The following is a 25,247-nucleotide window of genomic DNA, read 5'->3' as shown; positions in this document are numbered from 1 at the left end:
GCAAATTCTTTTAGTAGATGCATCCCTGAGGCATGCAGTTTAAGTCTGCAAAGCTTAAATCAATTTATTACCATTTCTCCTTGGTGAATAATACCCACCAACCCCCAACAAAAGCAGTGACTATGAACAGGCAGGATTGTCAGTGCATTTTTTTGTAATGACATCTTACCATTTTCTGATCAGGGTTTTCTTTTCTGATCAAGAGAGGACAAAATGAGTGCATTTCAAATGGAAGTAGAGGAGAGTAGATGATACATGGCAGAATAGTTATGGACAATGAATTGGTAGTGAATCTAGGCTGTTTTGGCAGAACAGTTTTGAGTCAATGTCTACCTGTGGTGATAGACTATGTACTTCTTTAAAAACTAAAGAAATGGCATTTGGGTTCTCATGAGAATAGTGAATTTAATCACATATCCAACCTAGTTTATAATGACATTATTGGAATCAACAACTTGATATTTTATATCAGAATATTTGTATAATAAGAGTACCTATATTGGCAATAAGGTATGTTACTTATGTTAAAGGGGAAAAAATGTGAACAAAACTTGTTGCTAGGTTTATACACATATTTTGCTACTCCACCCTCCATTTTGAGCTGAGAATCACACTAAAAACTAGGACTCACTACCTGTGATGCACGAATACAGGTGCATAGGTTTCCTGGAATCAGCATTCTTCCAACTAACCAGCATTATAAGTCTGGATGAAGTTTTAGGTGTAGAGCAGGTGTCTATGTGTAAGACCAGCTCTGTGAGTGTTTTTCCCTATCCACGGGTAAGCATGACATATAGTAGTAACCTTAGCAACAAAATATCAAGGTTCTCTTTTTGTTAAAACAGCATTGTGATCACTTACTTGACATCTCCATCTAATTCAGCAATGATTTGTTAAGCATCAGTTCACCTAGCTCTACTTAGCAGAGCTCAAAATGAATCAGTCTTTTAAACATATTTGTTTCTAAATAGGCAAGGACATTTTGAAGGTCATTAACTCATAGGGTTATCATAAACCAGAAGTGACTTGATAGTACATAACCCATTCAGACAAGATAAGTTCTGTTGTGCTCTCAAAGACATCATTTGGAGTACAACAGAGCCTAGAGTTGCCCTTGTGTTCTGTGCTCTTAGAAGCACTTAGCCATGTCCATATGTTATAGCGACTGCATGTACATCCTGCTGTACAAGCACACATCTGTTTGTAAGGGGGGGGGAAACAATTGACTTTACAAATGAAACTGTGAACAAGTACCTGGATGAATGTAGAGACTAAATCATATGTTCAGCTGCAATATGTTGGATATGCCATGAAAGTTACTTGATATACTTATAAAGAAAAAAACAAGTGTACACTGTACACAGATTGTGCCTGCATTGACTGTAACTTGTGAACTGGGCTACTTCTCACCTGATTTACCTACCAGAGGGGTGTTGAAGAGGGCCTCATTTCAGATTCTGAGTTTAAAAAAAAAACCTGTCCTCAGATTCATTGACTATATGTAAACCCATTCAAGGTATGTCTCTTTCTGATCAAGAAAATGAACATGAATCCTATTCATTTAAAAAAAAAAATGAAAATGCGAAGAATTACTTTCTTACATAAAAATGGTTGTGTCAAAAGGCCTTGAATCTGTAAGCTTTAGGAGTTGGCTTCTGTGCCCGCCCCCCCATTCTGTAGCCATCCAGGCCAAAACTGTTCCCTGATTATGCTTGTAGGTTATTCCAAAGGACTGTAGTTTTTAAAAGTTACTTGAGGTTTAGCTAAGCATGCCGTTATGTGAGCCTGATTTCTGCTAACAACCGTGCCTGGCTGCCAGGGAAATTTTTATTGGTGCCGGGATAGGGGCTCAGGGAGCCGTAACTGCGCCGCCAAAGCCATAATGTAACATTCAGACCGAAATCAATCATAGCATCTTCGTCTCATTATGGATTTAATTTTCTTCTGTGTATTAAGTTTAAATGTCAGATGGATGAGAGTAATGGGAACATTAACAAAGGATTCTGGAAGGGTGTTCCCAGTGTTTCATACTATTGGGAGCAGAATGTTTAGCAGTTGTGTATCTTTGTGTGTGTCAGAGAGAGAGAGAGAAAGAGAGAGAGATGGAAGTATTCATTTAGAGAAAAATTGGGCTCACTTTGAAGCAAAGAGAGTAAATGGCAAAGAGACACTTAGGTACCTCATTCTCATTGACTTTCAATGGGATATGGATGCCCAAGTGCCATTTATACTGCTAGAAAGCTACCTGTGAGACAATTTTAACAGTGATAATGTTTTCCTTATTGTACTAACAAAAAAAAATCATTCCATTATGTGAAGAAATCAACACAGTATCAGAAGATCATACCCATGCTGTAGATTTCCCTCATGCAATTGTTTTACAAAGGTGTTCTTTTACTGTACAGCAACACATCACAGGATTAGGGTGGGGGGAGGGGATCAGCTCTACTATAGCATCTGGTTTCATCTCAGTATGTGTGTCCTTCCTTCATTAAATCATTCTGGATTTGGGGATTTAGAGCAGACTTTGTCATTGTTTGGTGCTTACACAGACAACAGATCCTGTGTTGTTGTTGTTGTTTAAATGTAGCACTTTGGAGTGTTGGTGGTAAGGCAGTGGCTGCTTGAAAACGGGGGAACTGTGATTCAGTAGCAGAGTACTTCTTTTGCTTTTAGAAGACTTCAGGTTCTGTCTAGGGTTTTCCAATGCAAGAATGGGAAATTCCTGGAGATTTGAGGGTGGAACCTCAGGAAGATGGGGTGTGGGGAAGGTATAATTCCATAGAATCCACCCTTTAAACTTGTCATGTCCTCCAGGAGAAATGATTTATTTTATCTGAATAGATCTTTAGGCCCCACCTGGAAACTGCCAAGTGGCAACACTAGTCTCATCCCTGATGTCTCCAGTCAACGGATCACAAGTAACAGATGCTGAGTAAGATCCTGGTGAGCACCAAACTGTCAGAATAGATAAGCTGATTTAGAGGAACCAATTGGCTGACTAGGCAGAAAGTCTGTTCAAAAGACTCCCCATTAAAAAAATATCAGTTTTTCTATCATGCCTTAGAAAAGGCTAGGCTATGGCCTGATCTCATACATCTGTGTTCAGAGGGGGTATTTAAGACATGAGGAAGATGGATGCAGTCGTATACACTTGTAGCTGTTACTTTCCATTACCCACATGATCTGAGAGAGAAAGATCTCTGAGGAAAAAAGGAGATGGGAGATTTCTGGAAAGACAGCTCTGAATGGGAGAAGAAAACCATCTGAGGCAAAGGAGGAGAAGGAGGCGTTTTCAGAGCCTGCCAGCCAGCCTGTAGAAAGACTTAAAGAGACTTTCAGAAACTCTGAGACAGTTAAAGAAAGTAAAGCTATCTGTCAGTGCAGTCTTAAACATTATATCCTTCTAAGCCCACTGGGATCAAGGATGCAACTCCATTTAGGACTGTGTGGTTTGTCTCATTTCTGATCCTCTAACTGGTATTGCTTAAGTTTTAACTTTTACGCATGCATGTCTTTCTTTTATTCCCTCCTTCCTTTGCTGAATAAACCTTGTGTATATTCCCATTTCTGAAAAAGTTATTTGAGGGACTGTGAAGTTATTAGAAATTGTATCCCCCTCTTTTTTTTCCTTGGTGGTGATCCCCACCCCCCATCCATCTAGGATCAGTGAAAGCCAGAGGGCAGGGAGTAGGGTTGCCAATCCCCAGGTGGGGGCAGGCGATCCCCTGGTTTGGAGGCCCTCCCCCCACTTCAGGGTCATCAGAAAGCGGGGGAGGGGAGGGAAATGTCTGCTGGGAACTCTATTATTCCCTATGGAGATTTATTCCCATAGAAAATCATGGAGAATTGATCCGCGGGTATCTGGGGCTCTGGGGGGGGGCTGTTTTTTGAGGTAGATGCACCAAATTTTCAGAATAGCATCTAGTGCCTCTCCCCAAAATACCCCCCAAGTTTCAAAAGGATTGGACCAGGGGGTCCAATTCTATGAGCCCCAAAAGAACATTCCCCTATCCTTCATTATTTCCTATGGAAGGAAGGAATTGAAAAGGTGTGCCGTCCCTTTAAATGTGATTGCCAGAACTCCCTTTGGAGTTCAATGATGCTTGTCACAGCCTTGATCTTGGCTCCACCCCCAAAGTCCCCAGATATTTCTTAAATTGGACTTGGCAACCCTAGCAGGGAGTACCCCTGTTTTTCTGGTTTCCTCCCTGATTCTTTCCTCACCCAGGGTTGGTGAAAGAAACTGAGGTTACACTAGTAAAATCCAGAACTGCATCCCTACACTGAGAGGCTTGCACTGTAGAATGTAAAAGAACAAACACCTAGCACCTCTCAGCTGCACTGCCCTTAATGTAGTATGCATTTCCCACAGTGTTCCACAGCCATCCCTACAGGATACTTTTTTATCAATTATTATTGGTGTATCAGTCACTATGTGAAGATAGATATATTTATTTACCCATTTATCTCTTGGCTTTATCTAATGCTTCCAGCTAACATACACATGGCTCTTTAGCTTTATTGAAAAAGCCCAGTCAATGCCCTTCAGGAAGTCAGAGGATGCATTTGCTGTGTTGTTTACCAAATCTATTATTCCACTGTACGGAGCCATTTAAAAATAGGCAGAGGACACTGCTCTCTGGTGGGAGGAACAAAGTGGCACTTGCCATTTATCTTGGGCCGGTTTCTACATGGGTAGGTGCAATATACTCACATAAGAATGCGGTAAAGGTACTCTGGAGGCTATAGCGGCACCTCCATCCCTGTGCTCATAAAAACCTGAACATTTATGGGCAGAGTTGAACAATCATTATGAACATTAGCAGATTTTGCAAGGTGGCTGGGAAATGAGATGTAATTTCAGCGGGGTGGGGAGGGAACCAGGCTGCGTAAGCAAAAAAGCATTTATTTCAAAGCAACGTTAATGCATCCCGTGGCAATATTTATTTATCTATTTATTGGCTTGGGGGTGGGTGGTGGGTGGGAATCAGCCAGACCTTAAGACTCCTTCAAGTTGAAAGGCAAATCGGCTACCTGCTTTCACATCTTCTTCAAAATACTGTTTTTGTTTGTTTGTTTTAAGAGAAGAGGAAGGAGATGTGGTTCGGTACATCTCAATATAGCTTGTGTACAGCTTAGAATAGACAAAGCCTCCAAAAATTGCTGGCCAGAGTCAGAGTCAAGGTGGAGTTGCCCAAACAACAATAGCTATTTGTTTCATTGTGCATCCCACCTTTAAATATTCTAAATAGAAACAAGTAAACACAGAAACACCAAAAAATGGGGGGAAATGGAAGAGCTTTACAAATAAATATCTCTCCAGACCTATCTATGCATCACACTTTCATCATACTTGGCTTTCAAATTAACATTTTTTTAAAAAAAATGCAGGGTGTTGTTGTATGCTGAATTGGTATTTTGTATTCAACCTACTCAGGCATCTCCTATCTGGGACTACCAGCACTGACTGAGAAAATTCCAGGGGTTTTGGTGGTGGTACATGCCGAACGTGGACTTCAGGGTGGGGAGGGAGCTCAGCAGCGATGTGGTACCCTAGAGTCTGTCCTCCAAATGTGTCATTTCCTCCAGAGAAGCTGTTCTCCGTAGTCCGGAGAGTAGTTATAATCCCAGGTGAGCTCCAGGTCCCACCTGGAGATGGGCAGCCCTACTCCTGCCTCATTGTGCCATGCATTTAGACCAGACCTAAGCTGGTCAGGTCAGGTCAGTGACTGGATGGAAGACTTACTGGCAACCTTAACATGCATTAATACTGCAAGTCCCTTGCATCCAACACACCATTTCAGTAAAGAAAGATTTATTGATTGAAGAGCATGACAGGCAAGAGGACTCTTTGCTAAAACTACTTTTGGCGGGCAATTAACCCTTACATATACCCCACTTAAAAGTTTACATGCCACAACTCCCCAAAAGCAGGCCCTCCCCCCCCTACAGTCAAGTATAACTTTCTCCCAAGCAAGCAGACGCTGACCAGATAAGTCGACTTTGGCTTGTCTGGCACAGAGTGGAATGATATTTCATGAACGTTACACAGAGAGCAAGACAGGTAGCATAGAAACAGGGCCTTAAGGTTACTACAGGTTACAGCAATAAGAAATATAATCATGGCAGAAAACACTCTTGACAGCCAGGTCCTACCTGGCTTCGGGTGGCGGGGGAGGTCCAAGGTCTTTTCCGGGATATTCTGGTGTGTGTGTGAAGCTCATGCACTGCAGTAACATCACCTAGAAGTGACATCATCATGTTGTCAACATTAAAAGCTGGTGTTCTAGTTTTGGAGCCCAATTTTATGATAGAGTTTATGATAGAGTGTCAGCCTCAGATGTCGACAATGTGATGATGTCACTTTCAGATGAAATCATTGTGTCATGTTCAGGGGGATTTGCAGGCAGGGTTTCCCCCCTCTGGCCAGTTGACTGGAGATGGAAAAGGGCCCACAAAAGTGAGGGAACCCCCACCCGGATCAGGGATCTGGCAACCCTAACATACATAAAAGTGGAAGAAAAATGGAATTAAAACATGGTGAGAAAATATGGAATAAATCAATTCAATGATCTCTAAACATGCTTTCAACTCTTCCAGATTTTTAAATGGTTCCTCTGAATAGTTACATAAATAACCTTCAAGATCCAGATTTGTGCTCCTGCCGGAAAACCCTCACCTACTTCCCCCTCTAGGTCTGTCCTATAAGAATAAGCAAACTCAGTCTCTCTAGGTACCTCACCTATACCAATTCCTTCAAAAATGTTGGAATAGTGTGATTTTCTCTGCAAATGCTGTATAAAGGAGGGGAGAATTAGTTTGATTCTTTTATGTGGGGCTAACTCCCGTGACAGGCCTATAGCAGGAAGGAAAATGTGGCTTTCCGATTGGACTTAGCAGACTGTTCACGGTTGTCAATTAAATTAGTCCAAGTAGAATTACTACCGGATCTCATAGTCTCACTGGTCCAGCTCAGAAGTTTCTATTTTTCTTCTCCTTTGTACAAATAACACCCATGCGGCTTTATTTTCACACTTTTTCCAGTTTCAAACTGGAGAGCCAGTCTGATGTAGTGGTTGAGCATGGATTCTAATTGGGAGAACCAGGTTTGATTCCCCACTCCTTCACATGCAGCTGCCGGGTGACCTTGGGTCAGTCACAGTTCTGTCAGAGCTGGACTCTCAGGAGCAGTTCTCAAATAGGGTTGCCAAGTCCAATTCAAGAAATATCTGGGGACTTTGGGGGTGGAGCCAGGAGACTTTGGGGTGGAGCCAGGAGACATTGGGGCAGAGCCAGGAACAAGGGTGTGACAAGCATAACTGAACTCCAAGGGAGTTCTGGCCATCACATTTAAAGGGACAGCACACTTTTTAAAATGTCTTCCTTCCATAGGAAATAATGGATAGGGGCACCTTCTTTTGGGGCTCATAGAATTGGACCCCCTGGTCCAATCGTTTTGAAACTTGGGGGGTACTTTGGGGAGAGGCACTAGATACTATACTAAAAATTTGGTGCCTCTACCTCAAAAAATAGCTCCCCCAGAGCCCCTGAAACCTCCAGATCAATTCCCCATTATACCCTATGAGAAACGATTTCCATAGGGAATAATGAAGACATTTCCCTCTCTCCACACACGCACACACACCCCTTCTCGCAAATCTGATGTAGGGGATTGCCCTCTCTACTCACCAGCCAGCTTATTTCAGCAACAGACACAGACACAGAAAGTTGAAGCCTTTCACCACCTCCGGAGGTGCAAAGGCACATGGTCCTTTGGGGCGGGGCAGGAAGCAGCCTGGGAAAGCTCCGGCTGCTGCGATAGAGCTGGGTGGGAAGGGGAGGGGCAAAGAGAAGCTGCTGCAATCGAGGTGAGAAGGGAAGGGAGGAGGAGAAGCATTGGGGATCGGTGGGAACGGGAGAGGAGAAGCTGCTGGGATCTGGGCTGGGTGGGAAGGGCTGCCATTCCCCCCGCTTGCTGAATTTTTGGCCAGCGGGGGGAGGAGGCTCCAAATCAAGGGTCCCCCACCCAGGCGGGGGATTTGGGAAGCCTATTCTCAAAAGAGCTCTCTCTACCTCACAGGGTGTCTGTTGTGGTGAGAGAAAGGGAAAGGAGATTGTAAACCGCTCTGAGACTCCAAGTGAAGGGCAGAATATGAATCCCATCTCTTCTCCTTTTCTCCTTGGCTCCAAACAATGTACGTAATTATAAACATTATTTTAGTAACAAAAAATAAGTGGCCACAATAAAACCCCAAGACTAGGCCATGACTGTCCTCACCTGTTCTCTGCATACCAATGAAAAAGGCTGCAACCATTCTTGTGATTTTGCTTTTACATAAATTGGGCACAGAAACACCAAAAAATGAGCATAAGACTTAGAATGCCAACATAGAGTCAAAATGAAACAGCAGAGGATATAACTGTACACCTGTAACCCAATATATTAGGCCTGTTTCCAGATCAGAACAAACAGGGATTTGCTAGTCTGTATTTATTTTACCCAGTTTTTACTGTTACTGTAAAATCCTCTGATGTATGCTTTCAAAATCTTGTCAATATATGTGCTGGCCATCAGAGTGACTAATGGTTAGTATTTCTCTTTCTTTTCCAAAGCATTCAAAAGAAGTGGGAAGACCACAGTCTCCATTGAAGGAAACAAGTCTAGAATCATGGACTCAGCCACAGGTAGGAAACATGTATGACCATCTTCTCCTCATTGCATATATCCTCCCACAGAACAGAGTATGTATCAAGTGCTTTGATTGGCAATTATCTTGTAATATCTTGTTTAGCAAATGAAATTCTTCCAGGACACTTCCTTTCAGCCCTCTTCATAGACTGGACAAAGCTAACTGTAGCCTTCACCCTAGGGGAGAAGTGGCACAGTTGATTGAAGGGTGGGAAGCATGAAGTGGCAAGGGCTAGCCTCTGCCCTGCTGAGGTGATCCCAAACCCATGCACACGAGCACATTGCACTGTGTCTGATTTAGGATTAAAATAATAATTCAACTGGTGGGAGAGCTTTTCAATGTCATGTGTGTAAGAACAGAATTAGCCCATTTTACTAACAGGATATCTATGTGAGGACTGGCTTTTTGCATGACTTGATGTGGCCGTCTTGCTTGTAGCAGAACAAAGTTTGAGTCCAGTGGCACATATAAGACCAACAAAGTTTAATTCTATGTATAAACTTTTGTGAGCATGCATATGAAAACTTATACCCAGAATTAAACTTTGCTGGTTTTAGAGTTGCCACTGGACTCCAACTTTGTTCTATTGATTCAGACCAATATGGCTTCCCAACTGACTCTATTTGCATGTAGACAGTAGGTTAGATGCAGGCAGTTCTAAGGCTGGGGGGAAACCATCCCCTCTGACTACCAAAATTACTATGTTAATGATCATGGGACCTCAGTAAATATCTGGAGATTTGGGGTGAAGACTGAGGTGGGTGGGATTTGGGGAGGGGAGGGACATCTGTGGGGTATACTGTTGTTAAGTGCACCCTCCAAAGAAGTAATTTTCTCCAGCAGAACCAATCTTTATAGTCTAGAGATCTTTGTGCTCTGGAGAGCAGTAGTAATTCCAGATCATTGCTAGGCCCCACATAGAGGTTGGCAACCCTAAGGGATCTCCATTGACAAAATCCATGTGGAATGGGAGCTGTAGTAAGGAGACACACTTGGGGAGACTACAGTGCTAAAAATCTATCAAGATCCAACCCAGAAAGTTGGCATGGTTGCACCCTCCCCAAAATAACAACAATACACACAAACATGCACATCTTAGATTTCACAATGGTCATGGCAAATGGACCAACTCAAGACTATTTACTATTTCAGTCAAATACTAGGATACATAAGGAAACAGCTGACTCTGGTTGTGTCTGTCTCTGGTCTCCATGTGTTCAAATATACTTTTTGTCTGGTATCTGCACTCAGACTGAGATTATATAGCATTAGACCCAGGGGTGGAATTCTAGCAAGAGCTCCTTTGCATATTTGGCACACACCCCTGATGTAGCCAATCCTCCAAGAGCTTACAAGGCTCTTTTTTGTAAGTTTTTGGAGGAATGGCTACATAAGGGGTGTGTGGCCTAATATGCAAAGGAGCTCCTGCTAGAATTCCATCCCTAGTTGGACCCAAGTTTAGGGACTTATGAGACATGGCATTCAAGTGTGGATGTAGGCATAGGTTTTAGTGCAAAAATTGTCATTTCCCCCCCTTCATGGAGGTGTGTTTCTGTGAGCAGAAGAGCACCTTTGAATCTAACCATAATTTTTGTGCAAATGGTTCTCTTAAATGTGTATCAGTTGAAGACAGAAGGAAAGAATGCAGCCCTGATAATTTGTTTAGTTGTACTCAAAAGAATGAATAAATTGGACTTCAAATGGTTGTCACACAAATGAGCCATATATTATGTCCACCCCACCCAGCTATGGCTGCAAATTATTATGGGAAGGTGGGTGGAGAGCAACAGTCACGTGGGTAGTGGTCATGTGAATGAGCCCTTAATTTGTACTCTAAGGCAAATTGCAATGGCAGAAAAGGCTCTAACAAGCTGGTGACAAACGAAAACGTACAAATTAAGTCAGTGTCTGTGGAATTATGAGCAGCTCATTAACTCTGGGGATGGAATTCTATTTAAGTCTGCCGGATGACAGCTTAAAGGGTGAAGGCTGATGAGCTGAACATTTCAGAATCTTAAGGTCCACCGGTTTTGACCCACCAGAAAAGAAATTATGTTCTTTCAATTCAAGGGATGAGGAAACTGATGAATGAGGACATTGATGCACAACATTTAACTTGAAGATCATATAATACTTTATAAGGGAATGTTTTTTGGTTGGCTACAGTGCTCAGTATTGCTTTCTGTCTTACATGGAAATCTGGACTTTTTTTTTTAATGCTTTCATATCTGAAATGTGGGGAGGAAAATTGACAAAACGTTTGATTTTAATAATACCTTGCTGTTTGGGCATGTCTGGTGGATTTTTTTTCCCTGCTTAGTGACTAGATTTGTACTTGATAATTTGAACAGCTGTCCCACTGCTTTTGTTTGTTTGTTTGCTTGCTTGCTTTTTAACTAAGGAGATTTCCAAAGACAATCTTCCATATTTCACACTTGTACTGGGAATTTTCCTCTTAATACAATTGCCATGAATGACCACTTTCCCTAAAATGGGTGCTGAATTTTAAAGATGGTGAAGCACCCTTGGGAGTTGCAGGAGCTCTAGGCCACATCCATGACTAGAAGGTCTCCCTTGCCTGAGAGCTACGTTTGCCAGTCTTCAGACAGCAATCCCTGGAAGGCTGGGATGGAGGGGTAGAGACTCACCAGAACATCATCCTGTGATGTCGCCAGGGCCATGCCTAGACTGTCTGGCACTCTAGGCAAGGCTAATTTCTTGTGCCCCCCCCCCCCGCACTGATAACATCACCGAGTCACATGGGGGGCACCCAATTTGGTGCCCCCAGAATGCCAGCACTCTAGGCAATCACCTAGTTTGTCTAGCATCAGGGCTGGCCCTGGATGTAGCAGCATCATTTCTGGCTGCATAAACAGAAGTGACAGTGTCATATTATGGGGCACTCTAGCATTTATCCAAAACTCTATGGCTTTTTACCTCACCATTTCAGGAAAACTCCAGAGTGCCCAGTGACATGGTGCAGCTAGGTTTGAGCCCTTGAAACCAACATTGGTGTGATGGTGTCACTTCCACTTACAGAGGCAAAATGATAATATGGTATTGCTGGATGCTGTTCTCTCCCCCCCCCCTTTCCTCCCCTTTTCTCCATTGAGTTTCAGCAGGGAATTGGGTTGCCGAGAGCAGGCAGATGGCATCCCTAATGAAGTTAAACATGAGGCATTATGCACCAAGAAGGCAGGGAGCACTAGTGTGGCTACTTTTAGTGGCTGTTGCAACACTCTCACTGCAGTTGCAACACTCACTGCCTGGGTGAATGAGTGTATAGCAAGCAGTGGACTTTTCCATTTCTCAAGGCCAGTGTCTGGACAACTTTGCCAGCTCCAGAAGCAGAGCTTGTTTGGACTTGTTCACCCCTCTGCTCCCCAGAACAGAATGAGGAAGAGTTCATGCCAGCACCAGAAGAGTACATGGATATTGAATACATGGATATGGGGTTGGACTGGCTGACCCTAGAGGTCCCTTCTAACTGTATGATTTTATATATATATATATACATACACACACACACACACACACACACACACTGGAGGGAGGCTGCAGTGAGCTACAGAGACATGTGCCACCTTCTCTTTCCCCAGTTGAGTTATAGTCTATTCAGTCCCCTGGTCAAGTGTCAAGTGCGTTGACAAAATGGTAGATTATATGTCATCTTGCACAAAGTGGGTTATAATCTGTAAACCTTGCTGAAACTCAAACAGTTTACAAATCAAGGAGGGCACATGACCCTCATGGGCCTTCAGAGGATAGAAAATGGCCTTTAGAGCTTTTCCTCATAGTTCTCAATGTGTTACGTCCTCTTCTATCCCTGGACTATTTAGCAGCATGTGGACATTCAGAAAAAACTGATGCTGCAAAAAGGATGGGTACAAACATACATGCAATCCGTTCTCATTACAGTGATGTAGAAAGACAAGGAAAAACTGACCATTTGGTCTTGATAAAAGTAAGGCACACACTACATATAAGCAACCAATTGCCAAATAGTACTAAACTATGGTTTGCATGTAGTCAGTTCTTAAGTGATTGACAGGACCATTAGTCAAGTGGTAAGTAGAATTAGATCATACATCATGTGTTGTAATGCTGCACGCACCTACTATTATATCTGTATTTGCTTACCATGGTGTTTACTGACTGCTAGGTGTACATCTGTTTGGTATGCACCAAGCTGATAAGGATGGAATCTTTACTCACCCTACAAGGTGACCATTAGTAGCAAAAACAAAGTTACAGTAATTTAAAACTGACAATAGGAACTCATACTGGATCTTCCCTTCCTTTCTTGTAGTTCATCACAATAGTTTTCTCCTCTACCAATATGGTAGCTTTTTCATTCTTCCAAAGGAACACTCCGTTCTTCATTAAGATCAACACATTAATATATACTTCAGGCCATACTCCTCTTTCTGGAAACACATCCTTATACACGTTATGGCATCATGAATGGATGAAGTAAGCCCTGTTTGGAACTTTGGCATTCCAACCACATTCATCAGGAGCATAGCCATAATCCTCCCAACATGTATGAATCCTTGTTGTGTGATGGGCTGACTGAGTGATAGGCAGACAAACTGTTATGGAGGAAAAGCTGCACTATATAACGACACCTGATAGAGCAATGCAGATATTTTCTGACTGCATGTAAATTATTTCACAATTGGAATTGAGCAATGAGTTTAGCCTGTAAAAGATATTTGTACATGAGGAAATGTTGATGCTGAAGCTGGCATTTGGGGAAATGTAGTCATTAGGAGTAAGCCTGTGCATCAGGTGTAAGTTGAGCAAAAATTAATGCTCCTGTTGGCAATTTTAGCTGTTTCCAGCTCAATCACTGTTTGTATTTTCCCTGGGCCATCCTTGTTACAAATGCCATTGCTATAAGGGGACCAACGAGCCGGTAAGTTGAAAATTGAATCGTCTTTCAGGGAAGTCAGAGTACATACATTTATCCTCTCTTTCTTTCTTTTTTTTTTAAAGTCCTCTCTGTAATTTGCTACCTCCTTTTAATGATGCAACATTGCAACCAGTGGCTAGGAAATTGTAAATGACTCTGAAAATACTTTGCATCCGCCATGCTTTGGGATGCGTTCAAACACTTCTCTGAAACCATTGCATTAAAAATTGAGCTGCGGAGGAAAATAAACCATGCATCAATTAGTGCCAGACGATTGGATCCAGTTAGGGCCTTTGTACTTCTAGCTCACTTATGTGGGGAACATTCCTCTGTTGCTAGAATATAGAGCTATTAAATTTGCTGGGCTTAAAAAGGATTGGGTGTGTGTGTCTATGCTAGTGGTCTAACCACTCTGTTCCCCAAGGGACTTTGCATTTTGCCGAGAAGTAAAGTAGTGAGCGGTGGAAAAGAAAGCTCTGTGATTTTTTGGTTGTCCTCTCAATGTTTTCTCTTCCTGTGTTCACGTGAACAAGGGCAAACCAGGTTGGACATTATTTGATGGGCTATTTTGGAGTGCATGCCTTCATTGTGCATTATACTCTTTATGTGCAAAAATGCATTCCTTGCGTAAAATGTCTATTTGATTAAGTCAATGGAGGACATTTCCCTTTCCTCTACAGAAGAGAAGGCTTGCTCTCTGTCTGTCCCATGAGGAAGAAACCAGGAGTTAAATCAAATTAAAGATTTATACTGAATTAATGGCTTGGGTGAATATAACCCTAGTTTCTTTCTTGCTCTGTTCAGTGCTTTCCATGTGCGCCCCTCTTGGCATGCAACCTCAGGTTCTCTAGTAAATTGTATTGTCTATTTAAGGAGCCACATATATGATAATTTACAACCATACACTTATCAAAAACACAGGAGAAATACAATTAATAGCTTCTACTTGATAAAGTGCATATTATATATCTTTTTTTTTTCTTGATGTGATGAAGAACAACAGTTTCCAACTCCTTAGAGCAAAGGTGCTTGTGCTGATCCAGTAAAGTTTGAAGAAAGTGCTACAAGCTTCAAAAGAATGTAATGCTTGTTTGATGATTTTCCCCAGGATGGAATGGACATCGGCAAGCCTCTGACGAATACTGTCGACTTGCGAACTCGTTTCTTGCTAGTATTTCTTCAGAGAGGCATAATATAAGTCCATATCACTTCAAAATAATCTGCAACATCTCAAGCACCAATCTTTGGAGAAAGTTGCTGCTTATTTTAAAGTGATATGGAAACTGTTGTTATTCATCACATCAAGATGAAAAAGATAAATAATATGCACTTTATTGAGTAGAAGCTATTAATTGTATTTTGCCTGTGTTTTTGATAAGTGAATGGTTGTAAATTTTCATATGTATGTCTCCTTAAATACAGTTGATTAGATATTCATATCCACGGCTTTTTGCCTATGCTTGTAACTTGCACACTGTGAATCTCTCTTGATTGTTACCTCTGGCAGACACCCCTTCTTTTACTGTGATTTGTTTGGCATCCATATTGTTGCACCATCATTGCCTCTACCATTTTATAGTTGTCTTAAGATATTCAGAAATGAATCTGAATAAACTATCAAATATGGAATTATAAATTTACCCAGACATTAATTTTTAAAGAAACAAAGGCCTTAATTTTACCAAGATGTTAATCTTAAAAGGAACAATTACAGAAAAAAAGTGCAATGCAATGCAGCTAAAATAAATGAAGTTTAGTTTTCATTAGCATTTATAGCAGCATTATATGCACAGAGAGTGAAGCCCATTGGCTGTGTGTGTGTGTTTTGGGGGGAGTACCTTATTTATTCATTCATTCATTTATTTACATTTATATCCTGCCCTACCCTGCATGCAGACTTAGGATTCAATAAAACAAATATAAGTCAATGAACAACGAAAATGATTTCTAAAATCAGTCTTTACAGTTAAAATTCCTAATGGCAGCATTAATGATACCTAATTCCAGTACCTGCTGCAATAATGTTTTTCTCACAGAGACCCAAGTCAGCTGGTACTGGTTCCAGAATGGTAAAGGCAGTGCCTTAAGGGGGAAGGCAGATTAGAAAGATTAATCAAGCGAAGCAGGGAAGGTCAATGTCATTGGACATCCACATCCTAAGCCAAAGCCTGGCAGAACAGCTCCATTTTACAGGCCCTGTGGAACTGTAGTAAATCCCACAGGGCCAGATCTCAACTGGGAGCATGTCCCACCAGGTAGGGACCAGGGCTGAGAAAGGCAAGATGGATGTCCTTCAGACTGCGGACGGCTAGGTGGTGTTGCTCAACTGAAAGTAAAGTTTTTGGGGGCACATATGAGGAGAGACGGTCCCATAGATGTGCTGGTCACTGGCCTCATAGGACTGTAAAGGTTAATACCATAACCTTGAATCTGATCTGGTACTCAGCTGGCAACCAAAGCAGCTAGTATAGCACTTGCTGAATATACATCCACCTTGACATCCCAGTCAGCAGGCATGCTGCTGCATTTTTTACCAGCTGAAACTTCTGTGTCAGAGTCAAGGGTAGGCCTGTATAGACTGAGTTGCAGTAATCTAACCTGAAAGTGAGATTGCCATCATGAGGTCATGCAGGGAGAGATAAGAAACCATCTGCCTGACCAGCCACAGATTATAGAAGGCTTGTTCAACTTATGTTGAAAAGGAGCAGAAATATATATAGTAATCACTTCTCCATGAGTTGGCTCTGTTTGGCTTTGGTGACACCAGTACACGGACAGATTTGGTGATCAATATCATGCTATCATCCCATTCACAACATGGTTTCTGATTGCTTGAGGTAGCCCCTGTGACTGGTCAAGGAAGCATTGATTCCACATTGAGTTGGCTGTGCTTGCTCTCAGTAATATCATCACAAAGCATTATACAACTCCAGCGGTGTAGTCTCCTGTTTACTGTAAGGCCCCTGATTGCAGTGGCAGACTGGGTCTAAAAATACTGGTTGCCAGGAGACATGGGGGGCCCACCCACAACTATAAGGCTATCATTTAATTTGTATAAGAAATAAATAAAATTTATTTCAAAAACTACGTAAGTGGAAAAAAGTACAATTAAAACATTTGCAAAATAAATGTATATATATTGTAGTAATTACAGTGTACATATATTGTACATATTACTGGCAGTATACAGTAGATACTCAATGTAAATACAGGTTGCATTTTCACCTGGGGAGCTGATTTCTGCCAGCTGGAGATCAGTTATCAAAGAGGGGAATCCCCAGGCTCCACCTGGAGGCTGGCAACCCTCTATACAATGTAAATTTTAGCTGCATTTCAGTCATAATATTGGGACTTCTATTATATTTTCAAGCTACTAAAAGCGTCATTACATTTTAAACATATTGTCTATTGTTTAAGGGAGCCCACTTGCCATTGGGCAAGCCGACTCCCTGGCCAGTCCACCCCTGCCTGATTGGCTAAGATTGTCAATACGACTAAGCAATTACGCAGTTGTCACAGTAATGAGAGGATAATTATTATATGGCAGCAACAGGGATGGGAATTGAAAATGAACAAGATAAAAACAGTGGGCATTCTCACAAATGAGGACTGGGGAAAATATTTCAATCCCCCCAACACATTCCCCCTCCCCCCCCAGAAATTCAATACAATAAAATTTTCTATTCAGTCTTGAAAGATAACTATACATGCAAAACTCAAACATGAAGCTGCCTTGTACTAAATTAGACCATTGGTCCATCAAGGTCAGTATTGCCTTCTCAGATTTGCAGCAGCACTCCTGGATCTTAGACATTTCTTTTTTCACAGCACTTACTGGCTGGTCCTTTTAAAAGGAAATGCTTCTGACTGAACCCAGGATGTTCTGCATGCAAAACAGAGGCTCTTCCACTGAGCCATATCCCCTCCCACTGTTAAGTTCTGAAATCCTATCATTTTAGATTGGCTTTTCCTTGTATAAGTGATTATGGGAGCCAGGCATTATCCTGGCATCCCACACAACCTATTTTTGTATCAATAAACCAGCCATTATAAGTGTAGCAAACACATGAAATGCCTTATGCTGCCTATCAGACCATTGGTCTATCAAGGGAAATCCTAGATCAAGTATTTATAATGGAGGGGGGAACTACAGTCATGGAAAACAGCATGAGGTAGTATCTTAACATCTGTGATAAGTGTACAGGGTATATTGAAATATTAAATAAGAATGCATTGTTTCAGTTATTTTCCCCACTGCCCTGATTAAACATTTGGCTGGTAAGTTATGTCAGGGTTTGGCAAAGCTGTTTCAGCTTGCAGTTAAGAAGACCCATAAACAGTTTCAATTTTACAGAGGTCAGTTAGCTTGACTTATTCCGAGTCTGTCTATGGTTATTTCAGCTTGGGGAGCGATCTCTTTTAAATTCAATTTTCCACAGTTGTGTCTTGGATTCGGAGATCAAAGGATGTCAAATCAGACCTCTGTTTCCGAAAAGAACAAATGACAAGACAAAGTGAATTGAATGCAGACTGCCACACTGGAAGTGTGTAATGAATCAAATGCATTTTGTTGCATGCAAGTGGCCTCATTTGCATACTATGTTGGGATAATTTCAGATTTCTTATCCTTGCTGTCTTGACCCCATTGCTTTTCCCTTGTAGTAATAGAATATATGGTTCTTTACTTTCATGTTGTTGTTGTTTTCTCTCTCCCACAAACATCTCCCCATAAAATGTACCATTTTCAGCATTATCAGTAAACTAAGAGCCTCATGGCGCAGAGTGGTAAACTGCAGTACTGCAGTCCAAGCTCTGCTCACAACCTGAATTCAATCCTAGCAGAAGCTGGGCTCAGGTAGCTGGCTCAAGGTTGATTCAGCCTTCCATCCTTCTGAGGTTGGTAAAATGAGTACCCAGCTTGCTGGGGGGGAAAGTGTAGATGATTGGGGAAGGTAATGGCAAACCACCCAGTAAAAAGTCTGCCAAGAAAACGTCATGATGTGATGTCACCCCATGGGTCAGTAATGACTTGGGGCCTGATTGGGGACTACCTTTTTACCTTTTAAACTAGTAATATACTCAAAATAAACATATGGTTTCCTTATGCTGAACTAGACTTTAAAATCATTATTCAGAATCGCAATAGCTTGCCAAGATCTCATGATGAGATCTTTCACATCATCCCTGACCCATTTTTTTTTAAAAAAACTGTGGATGCCATGAATTGAACTTGGGATCTTCTACATGCAAAGCAGATGTTCTACCACCGAGCCACAGCCCAAAATATAAATCCCAAATCCATTGAAAAGTATAAAAGACACAAGCACAGTGCAAATCAGTATTCACAACCAGCATTGAACATCATAGAAATGAAACTGTCAAGAACAATATAAACAAACCATCAAAAAAGGAGAAACATTCACTCAACTCTAATAATATTTAGATTGGAGCTTAGACTTGGTTCTCTTTGCTTATGCTACTTGGCCATACACAGCTATTTATTTATTCATTAATTTGTTAAAACATTTCTACCCTTCCTTTTCTCCTAGCTTGATCATACTGGTAGCATGGTATGCAAGCACAAACCATGCTAACCATGTGGGTTGAAGGTACACATACATCAGTTAGCTATGGTATGGCAGAAACCATGGCAAAATGGCAATCATAGGGTGTTTTCGCACTTACGTTTTACTGGCGCGAAGACCCTCCTCACGCCGGCGGATCTGCAGTGATTTCGCACTAGAAGTGCCGGCGCAGCCCAAAGAGCCGGCTACTTCCGTCGCTAAGCCAGCGCAAACGTTTTCCTGCTTCTTGGCGGTTTCCGTTTGCGCTGGCTTAGTGACGGAAGTAGCCGGCGCAATGGGCTGCGCCGGCGCTTCTAGTGCGAAATCACTGCAGATCCGCCGGCGTGAGGAGGGTCTTCGCGCCAGTAAAACGTAAGTGCGAAAACACCCATAGTGTTTCTTGTAACACACATAGTGGCCCAGGCTGGCCCACTATAGTCGGAAGCTAAGAAGGGTTGGCTCTGGTCTGTATTTGGATAGGAGTCCCCGAAGGAATACCAGAGTTGCTGTGCAGAGTCAGGCAATGGCAAACCATCTCTGAACATATCTTGCCTTCAAACTCTTGAGAGCTGCTATAAGTCAGTTGTGACTTGACAGAGGGGAGAGTATAGAAGAGCAAACAGGTCTGCTTTGAGAACTGTGACCTGTAAGAGAAGACACCACCACCCCCCTCACATTGGCCGTTGACATTAATTGTTGAGGTTGCTTAGTATCTCTGTTGGGGGAAGTGCTACTTGCCCGCCCACCTGTCAAATGAAACGCTAAACAACTTATAGGTTAAACTGGGAATTTTATTTGCACATAAGCTGATCTGTACCATTTCATTACATTTTAAAGGAGAAGTTGTATTGTGCTTGCAAAGCAAGCTTCCTAACAGGACAAGCCCACCCTGGCACAGAGCCAGGTCCAGAACACTTCCAGACCCTACTCATCATGGACTGCGCACCAGTGCATAGAGGGTATGGAGGGGTACATTCCCGCCCATGACTGCTAAGTCTTAAGGATTGTCATTTCTCTCCAACCCCCAAAAGACCCCAAACTAAGTCATCTAGACTGCCAAGTCTCTAGGTGCCACTTGAGGACCCTCCTATTGCTAATATTTTGGGGTGCTCGCCAGCCCAAAAACCCCCTCAACCTGTGCTTTCCCAATAGGAAAAGACCTAACCAGTTTGACCAGGCCTATTTATGTCTCATCTCCTGAGACCATGCAGAACAGGCAAAAAAAGGCCCCCTCATGGCCAATTTGAATGATGCCCAAAAAACTCCTGCTCAGCCCCACAAGCCAGCAGTTAGCTAATCCCATATGATCTTTAAAAAGCAGGTGAGTGGGTGGGGAGTTTGCAATTGACTGGAATGATTGGGGAATGGCAGCTGCCAGACCTGGCCAGCCAGCCAACACCCTATTGGTCAGTGCTCTTGCACAGAGCCTTGATAGGCTCCCCCCCTCATGATTGCATCTGAGGAGGTGGAAGGTGGGCAAATGTCAGCGCCTGCCCCATGGCCTGGCATCAGTCATCCATGGTACACTATGAGGTTAAGAATACTGTCTCAGGCTATTTATTTCAATGCAGTTCTCAGGTTTAAATCCTTTTTGTAACATTGTAAGCTGCCTTGGGTACCAACACTGGCAGAAAGGGGGGAATATAAAGACTCCAAAGAAAAAATCATTAAGAAGACCATCAATGATACATACTGAGCAGCTCAAGGAGATGGAGGTTTGATGGGATATGATTTAATGGGTTTGCTCAACGCATACCTGAACTCTGCTTTCACTGAAACGCTTTTAAAAGTCAAGTTTTCTAGAGACTGTGCTGCAGATGGAGGGACCTTTCAAATGGGCATTGCCAGTTTTCTCATTGTGGCCAAACTGAAACAAATCCTTCTTACTTAAACATTCTTGATACCCTTCAGCCTATTCATATTAAATGGGCAACTCAGTTGCAAAAATGGGTGGATGCATTGCAGAAGCACCAGGAAAGGCATAGACTGGGGGCTTCAGTGTTAATTTTTTGGGGTACCTACCTTTGTCTTCAAGCACATTTTCTGTTGTCAGTTCAAAGGAGTAAGCATACATGGAGCAAAAATTGACTTCTCCATTCAGAAAGCCCAGTTCAATAGATGCTGTATGGGTTCTCTTGTCAGCCACTATATATCCAGAGCCTCCTCCTGAGCTAAAGTCAAGACACAGGTGACCCTGAAGGTCAATATACTGCATTCATAAAACACCATCAAGAAGATCCTTTCATAGCAGTGTTCATTGTCCAGTGATTAAAGGCTCATTTGTAATCATTTCTAGCTGGTGCACATCTGTGCAGGTTTTATAGGCTGAACTTAAAATGCTAAATACCGGATGTTGGTCTTTAATTAACATCTGCACTATTCAAGTGGCCAACTAGTAATATGGTGTGATGCAGGAGGAATAACTTGCAATGGAGGGGGCACTATAGACACCTTTTTTTCTTTCCTAAAGAGACAGGATCACAAGAGTGAGGTGCTTTTCTGAGAAAGAACAGGGTCACAAGTGTGTCTAAGAGGTGTAGCCCTGCAGCTACTTAAAAAAGGGAATGGATTGGAGCATCTAGCCACGGAAGCTGTGCACTGCCTGCCCCTCTTCCCTGACTCTTTGGCTGGTGTTTCCAATTTCTCATCTCTGCTGATTTCACCTTGAAAAATCAGTCACGTTGGTTTTGCTTCCCCTTATGCAAATCAAATGCATGACAGGGCTTTTTTTTTTGCAGCAGGAACTCCTTTGCATATTAGGCCACACGCCCCTGATCCTTGTGGAGCTTATAGTAGGCCCTGTACTAAGAGCCCTGTAAGCTCCTGGAGAGATTGGCTACATCAGGGGTATGTGGCCTAATACGCAAAGGAGTTCCTGCTATTTAAAAAAGCCCTGATTCTTCATATTTACATCATTTTGTGTTTCCTTGCATTTTCCTGAGAAAATGTATGTGCTTTTGAACATTATATGTGCATCAAGGAATCAGCATTATGCATCTAGTATAGGTTGGAACCTGTGGGTCCATTCTGCTAGCATGGATCATTTATTTCTTTTACTGGACTTTTAGCCCACCTGTCCCTGTGCTTCAAGGCTCAGGGTGGATAACAAGTTAAAATAATTATACAATTCATTATTACAAAACAATTTAGTACAACAGTAAGAAAAGATAAATTCAGATGGTGACTTAGGCACTGATAATCATTTTTATCTCAGTGAGATTGTGCCAGCTGCGTGTTCGTGAAGCTGGCACAAATAATGTGTGACGGGGAGTGGGGGGGGGGGATGAGGGAGGCCAAATTAGATGGAAACTTTGCTCCCTCCACTATATCCCTGGCAAAACATTTCTGTTTCACAGGCCCTGTAGAAGTGACTCAGATTCCACAGGGACCGGATCTCATCTGGATGGATGTTCCACCAGGCTGGGGCTAGAACTGAGAAGGCTATGGCCTGGGTTGTGGCAAGACAAATACTTTTGGGGCTGGGGACCACAAGAAGGTTGTTATTTATTGAACACACTGTTCTCTTTGGGAGGGGGGCATGAAAGGAAAGAGGGCCCTGGAAAGCACCTCCAGTAGTGGAATGAATCCATGGGAATTGGGGGGAAATGTAAGAGGGAATACCTGCTCATTTCAGGAGGCTGGCTGATTTGATGAGAATTGAAACTGCATAAGAGAGAAGCATGAGATTCTGAGCCATGTGCTTTCCTTACAACATGAATGTTTGGATGACTTCATTTGTTGGATGGGAGGAAAATTAAAACTGGCCCTGGCCACATTAAAATGAGTCCCCATATTAGCCATGGGAAAGATTATACACCTCTTCCAACCACCATCCATATACGGTGGCAAGAATGGATATGAGAATATGTGTTTGCTGAGATAATGTGCACTTGCAATGTGATGTGGACATCTGTGATGTCAGACTATTGGGCCACCTAGCTCAGAATCAATCAGTCTTTATTTGTTCTTATTGTAGATCAGCTGAGATTGATACACATGCATCAGTACATCTGAAATTCCAGTTCTATATGATAGACTGATTTCAGTTGTGCAAATATTATTAATACAAATACTTAACCGGCTGCTTCCTTGTTGAGCATACCAAGGAGCAAAATGTGGTGACTTTAAAGGTGACTTAATTACAATAATCTGAGAGGAGGAGGGAAATATAAAATCCATAAGGTCTTCCTAGAAAATTTTATAAGACTGAAGTTTTGTAGAGAGACTGAATGTCCCAATATGAAGGACAGTACAATAATACATGCTAGCTTAGTATTATCTACCCTGAAAAGCAGTTGAACTTCAAGGTCAGAGACATAGAAAAGCTTTTCCCAACACCTGATACCTGATCCTTCTAGCTAGAGATGCAAGGAATTGAACATGGTGTTTTCTATATACAAAGTAGGTGCCCTGCCACCAAGCTATAGGACTTCACAGTTGTACATGCAGCTGCCATATACCAACCCAGCCCTATGCCCATCTAGTTCAGTATTCTTTGATTGGCAGTGGCTCTCTGGATTTTCATCCAGAGAAGGGTCTTTCACAAAGCCAACTACCTGAGACCTTTAAGTGGAGATATCAGAGACTGAAACTGTAAAGGCTGTGCTCTACCAGTGAACCACAGCCCTTCTCTGAGACACACAATTCTTGTTACGAGAACAAGAAAAGCCATGTTTTATCAGGCCAGTGGCTCATCCAGTCCAACACTGCATCACACAGTGGCTAAAACTCAGGTACCAGTGGCTAAAACTCAAGTTCAACCAATGGGGCCAGAACTCCAGAAGGCTTCCTACTGTTGGCCCCCAAGTACCAAGAATGCAAAGCATCACTGCTCCAGACATAGCATTCAATCTATACCATCTGGGCCTGGTACTTTGTCAGTTTTTAATTTGTCCATCCATCACAGGACCTCCTTTCTCATCATCTCAGTTTGACTTAGATCTTTCAACACTCCTCCTGAAATGGGTGGTTCTGGAGTAGGTAAACACCTCCCATCTTCCACAGAGATGACAGAGGCAAAAAATGCATTCAGTTTCTCTGCCATTTCCCTATCATCCTTCAGTAATCTGTTAGGGCCCCATTGCCTCCCTGGCATTCCCCTTTTCTTCAGCATGATGGCCTGTTTCCCCTTGACCCTCATGCTTCCTGACAGCAGCAAGGCTGCTATACTTGGAGTGGGGACTCATCTAACAAGTCCCAAAGGGTCTTATCTGCCTGACTGTCTCTGCTTCTCCAGGTCAGCTGCCTTGGTCTTAAGGGTGTGAACTCATTCCCTGAGAATGAGTTCCTTGTAACCAAGCACACACCCATTAATTCTGTCCACTTGGCAGAAAGTAATGTATATTTCACTTAGTGCAATACACTGGATAGCCCCCAACCCTCTGCTGGCATTCTCCCTTCATAATGTTTTTTGTTTTTAATTAATTTCCTATTTACGTAGATTTGTTTGTGGAAAGCATGCTTACCCTTTTAGGGACATGGAGAGACTAGTCCCTCAGCTTCCTCACTCTGCTGCTGGACTTGTACTGTGTTAAACTCACCTGTTAATCCCCTTGTTCCAGACACTTTGTCACTGAAGCTGACACTTTGGCATTGGAGCTGGGCCTACTCCCTCACAGAGCTCTTCGAATGGAATAGTGAGCTGATCCACAGACCCATTATGTGTACAGCAATTAGCATGTGTGCAGCTGTCTGCAAAGGTTCAGAGCATCTCTTTCCTGAATAAATTATTCCAATTGCTTGCAGAGCTCAAATACTGCGAAGTTGAGAAGGCTGCTCACATTCCATAATGCTGAAGGAAATGTCTTGGTGTGTGAACACTTACAGATGAATGTGCATTTGAGTTCTGTTTTTCAAACAGTTTTTCAATGTTCAACTGATTCTGAACATATGCAGAGTGGCTTTCCCGTTCTCCAGCCTGGGCAAGTCTCTGTCAGCAATTGGGGGAAAACTGCCAAGGAGGTGGGTATGATTTCCAGGCAGCAGGTGAGAAATTCAAGGCAAAATAGGGCAGTTTTAGTCAAACAAATATCTACAGGTATTTTTAAAGTGGAAATATTGACAAGGTTTCTGACA

The 25,247-nt window shown here is 42.4% G+C and overlaps 1 protein-coding gene across 2 annotated transcripts in view; it reads left to right on the top strand.

The window, feature by feature from the left end:
- LOC132578874 (protocadherin-11 X-linked-like) overlaps nt 1-25,247 on the top strand; it is a 1,063,113-nt gene that overhangs the window by 538,850 nt on the left and 499,016 nt on the right. For both annotated transcript variants that reach the window (XM_060248968.1, XM_060248967.1), the window contains one exon: nt 8,617-8,688. In XM_060248968.1, the coding sequence (XP_060104951.1) occupies nt 8,617-8,688 (72 nt within the window). The remainder of the gene's footprint in view (nt 1-8,616; nt 8,689-25,247) is intronic.

The sequence above is a fragment of the Heteronotia binoei genome, chromosome 11 (assembly GCF_032191835.1).
Source record: "Heteronotia binoei isolate CCM8104 ecotype False Entrance Well chromosome 11, APGP_CSIRO_Hbin_v1, whole genome shotgun sequence".
Lineage (NCBI taxonomy): Eukaryota > Metazoa > Chordata > Lepidosauria > Squamata > Gekkonidae > Heteronotia > Heteronotia binoei.
This window is presented reverse-complemented; position numbering and strand designations above follow the sequence as displayed.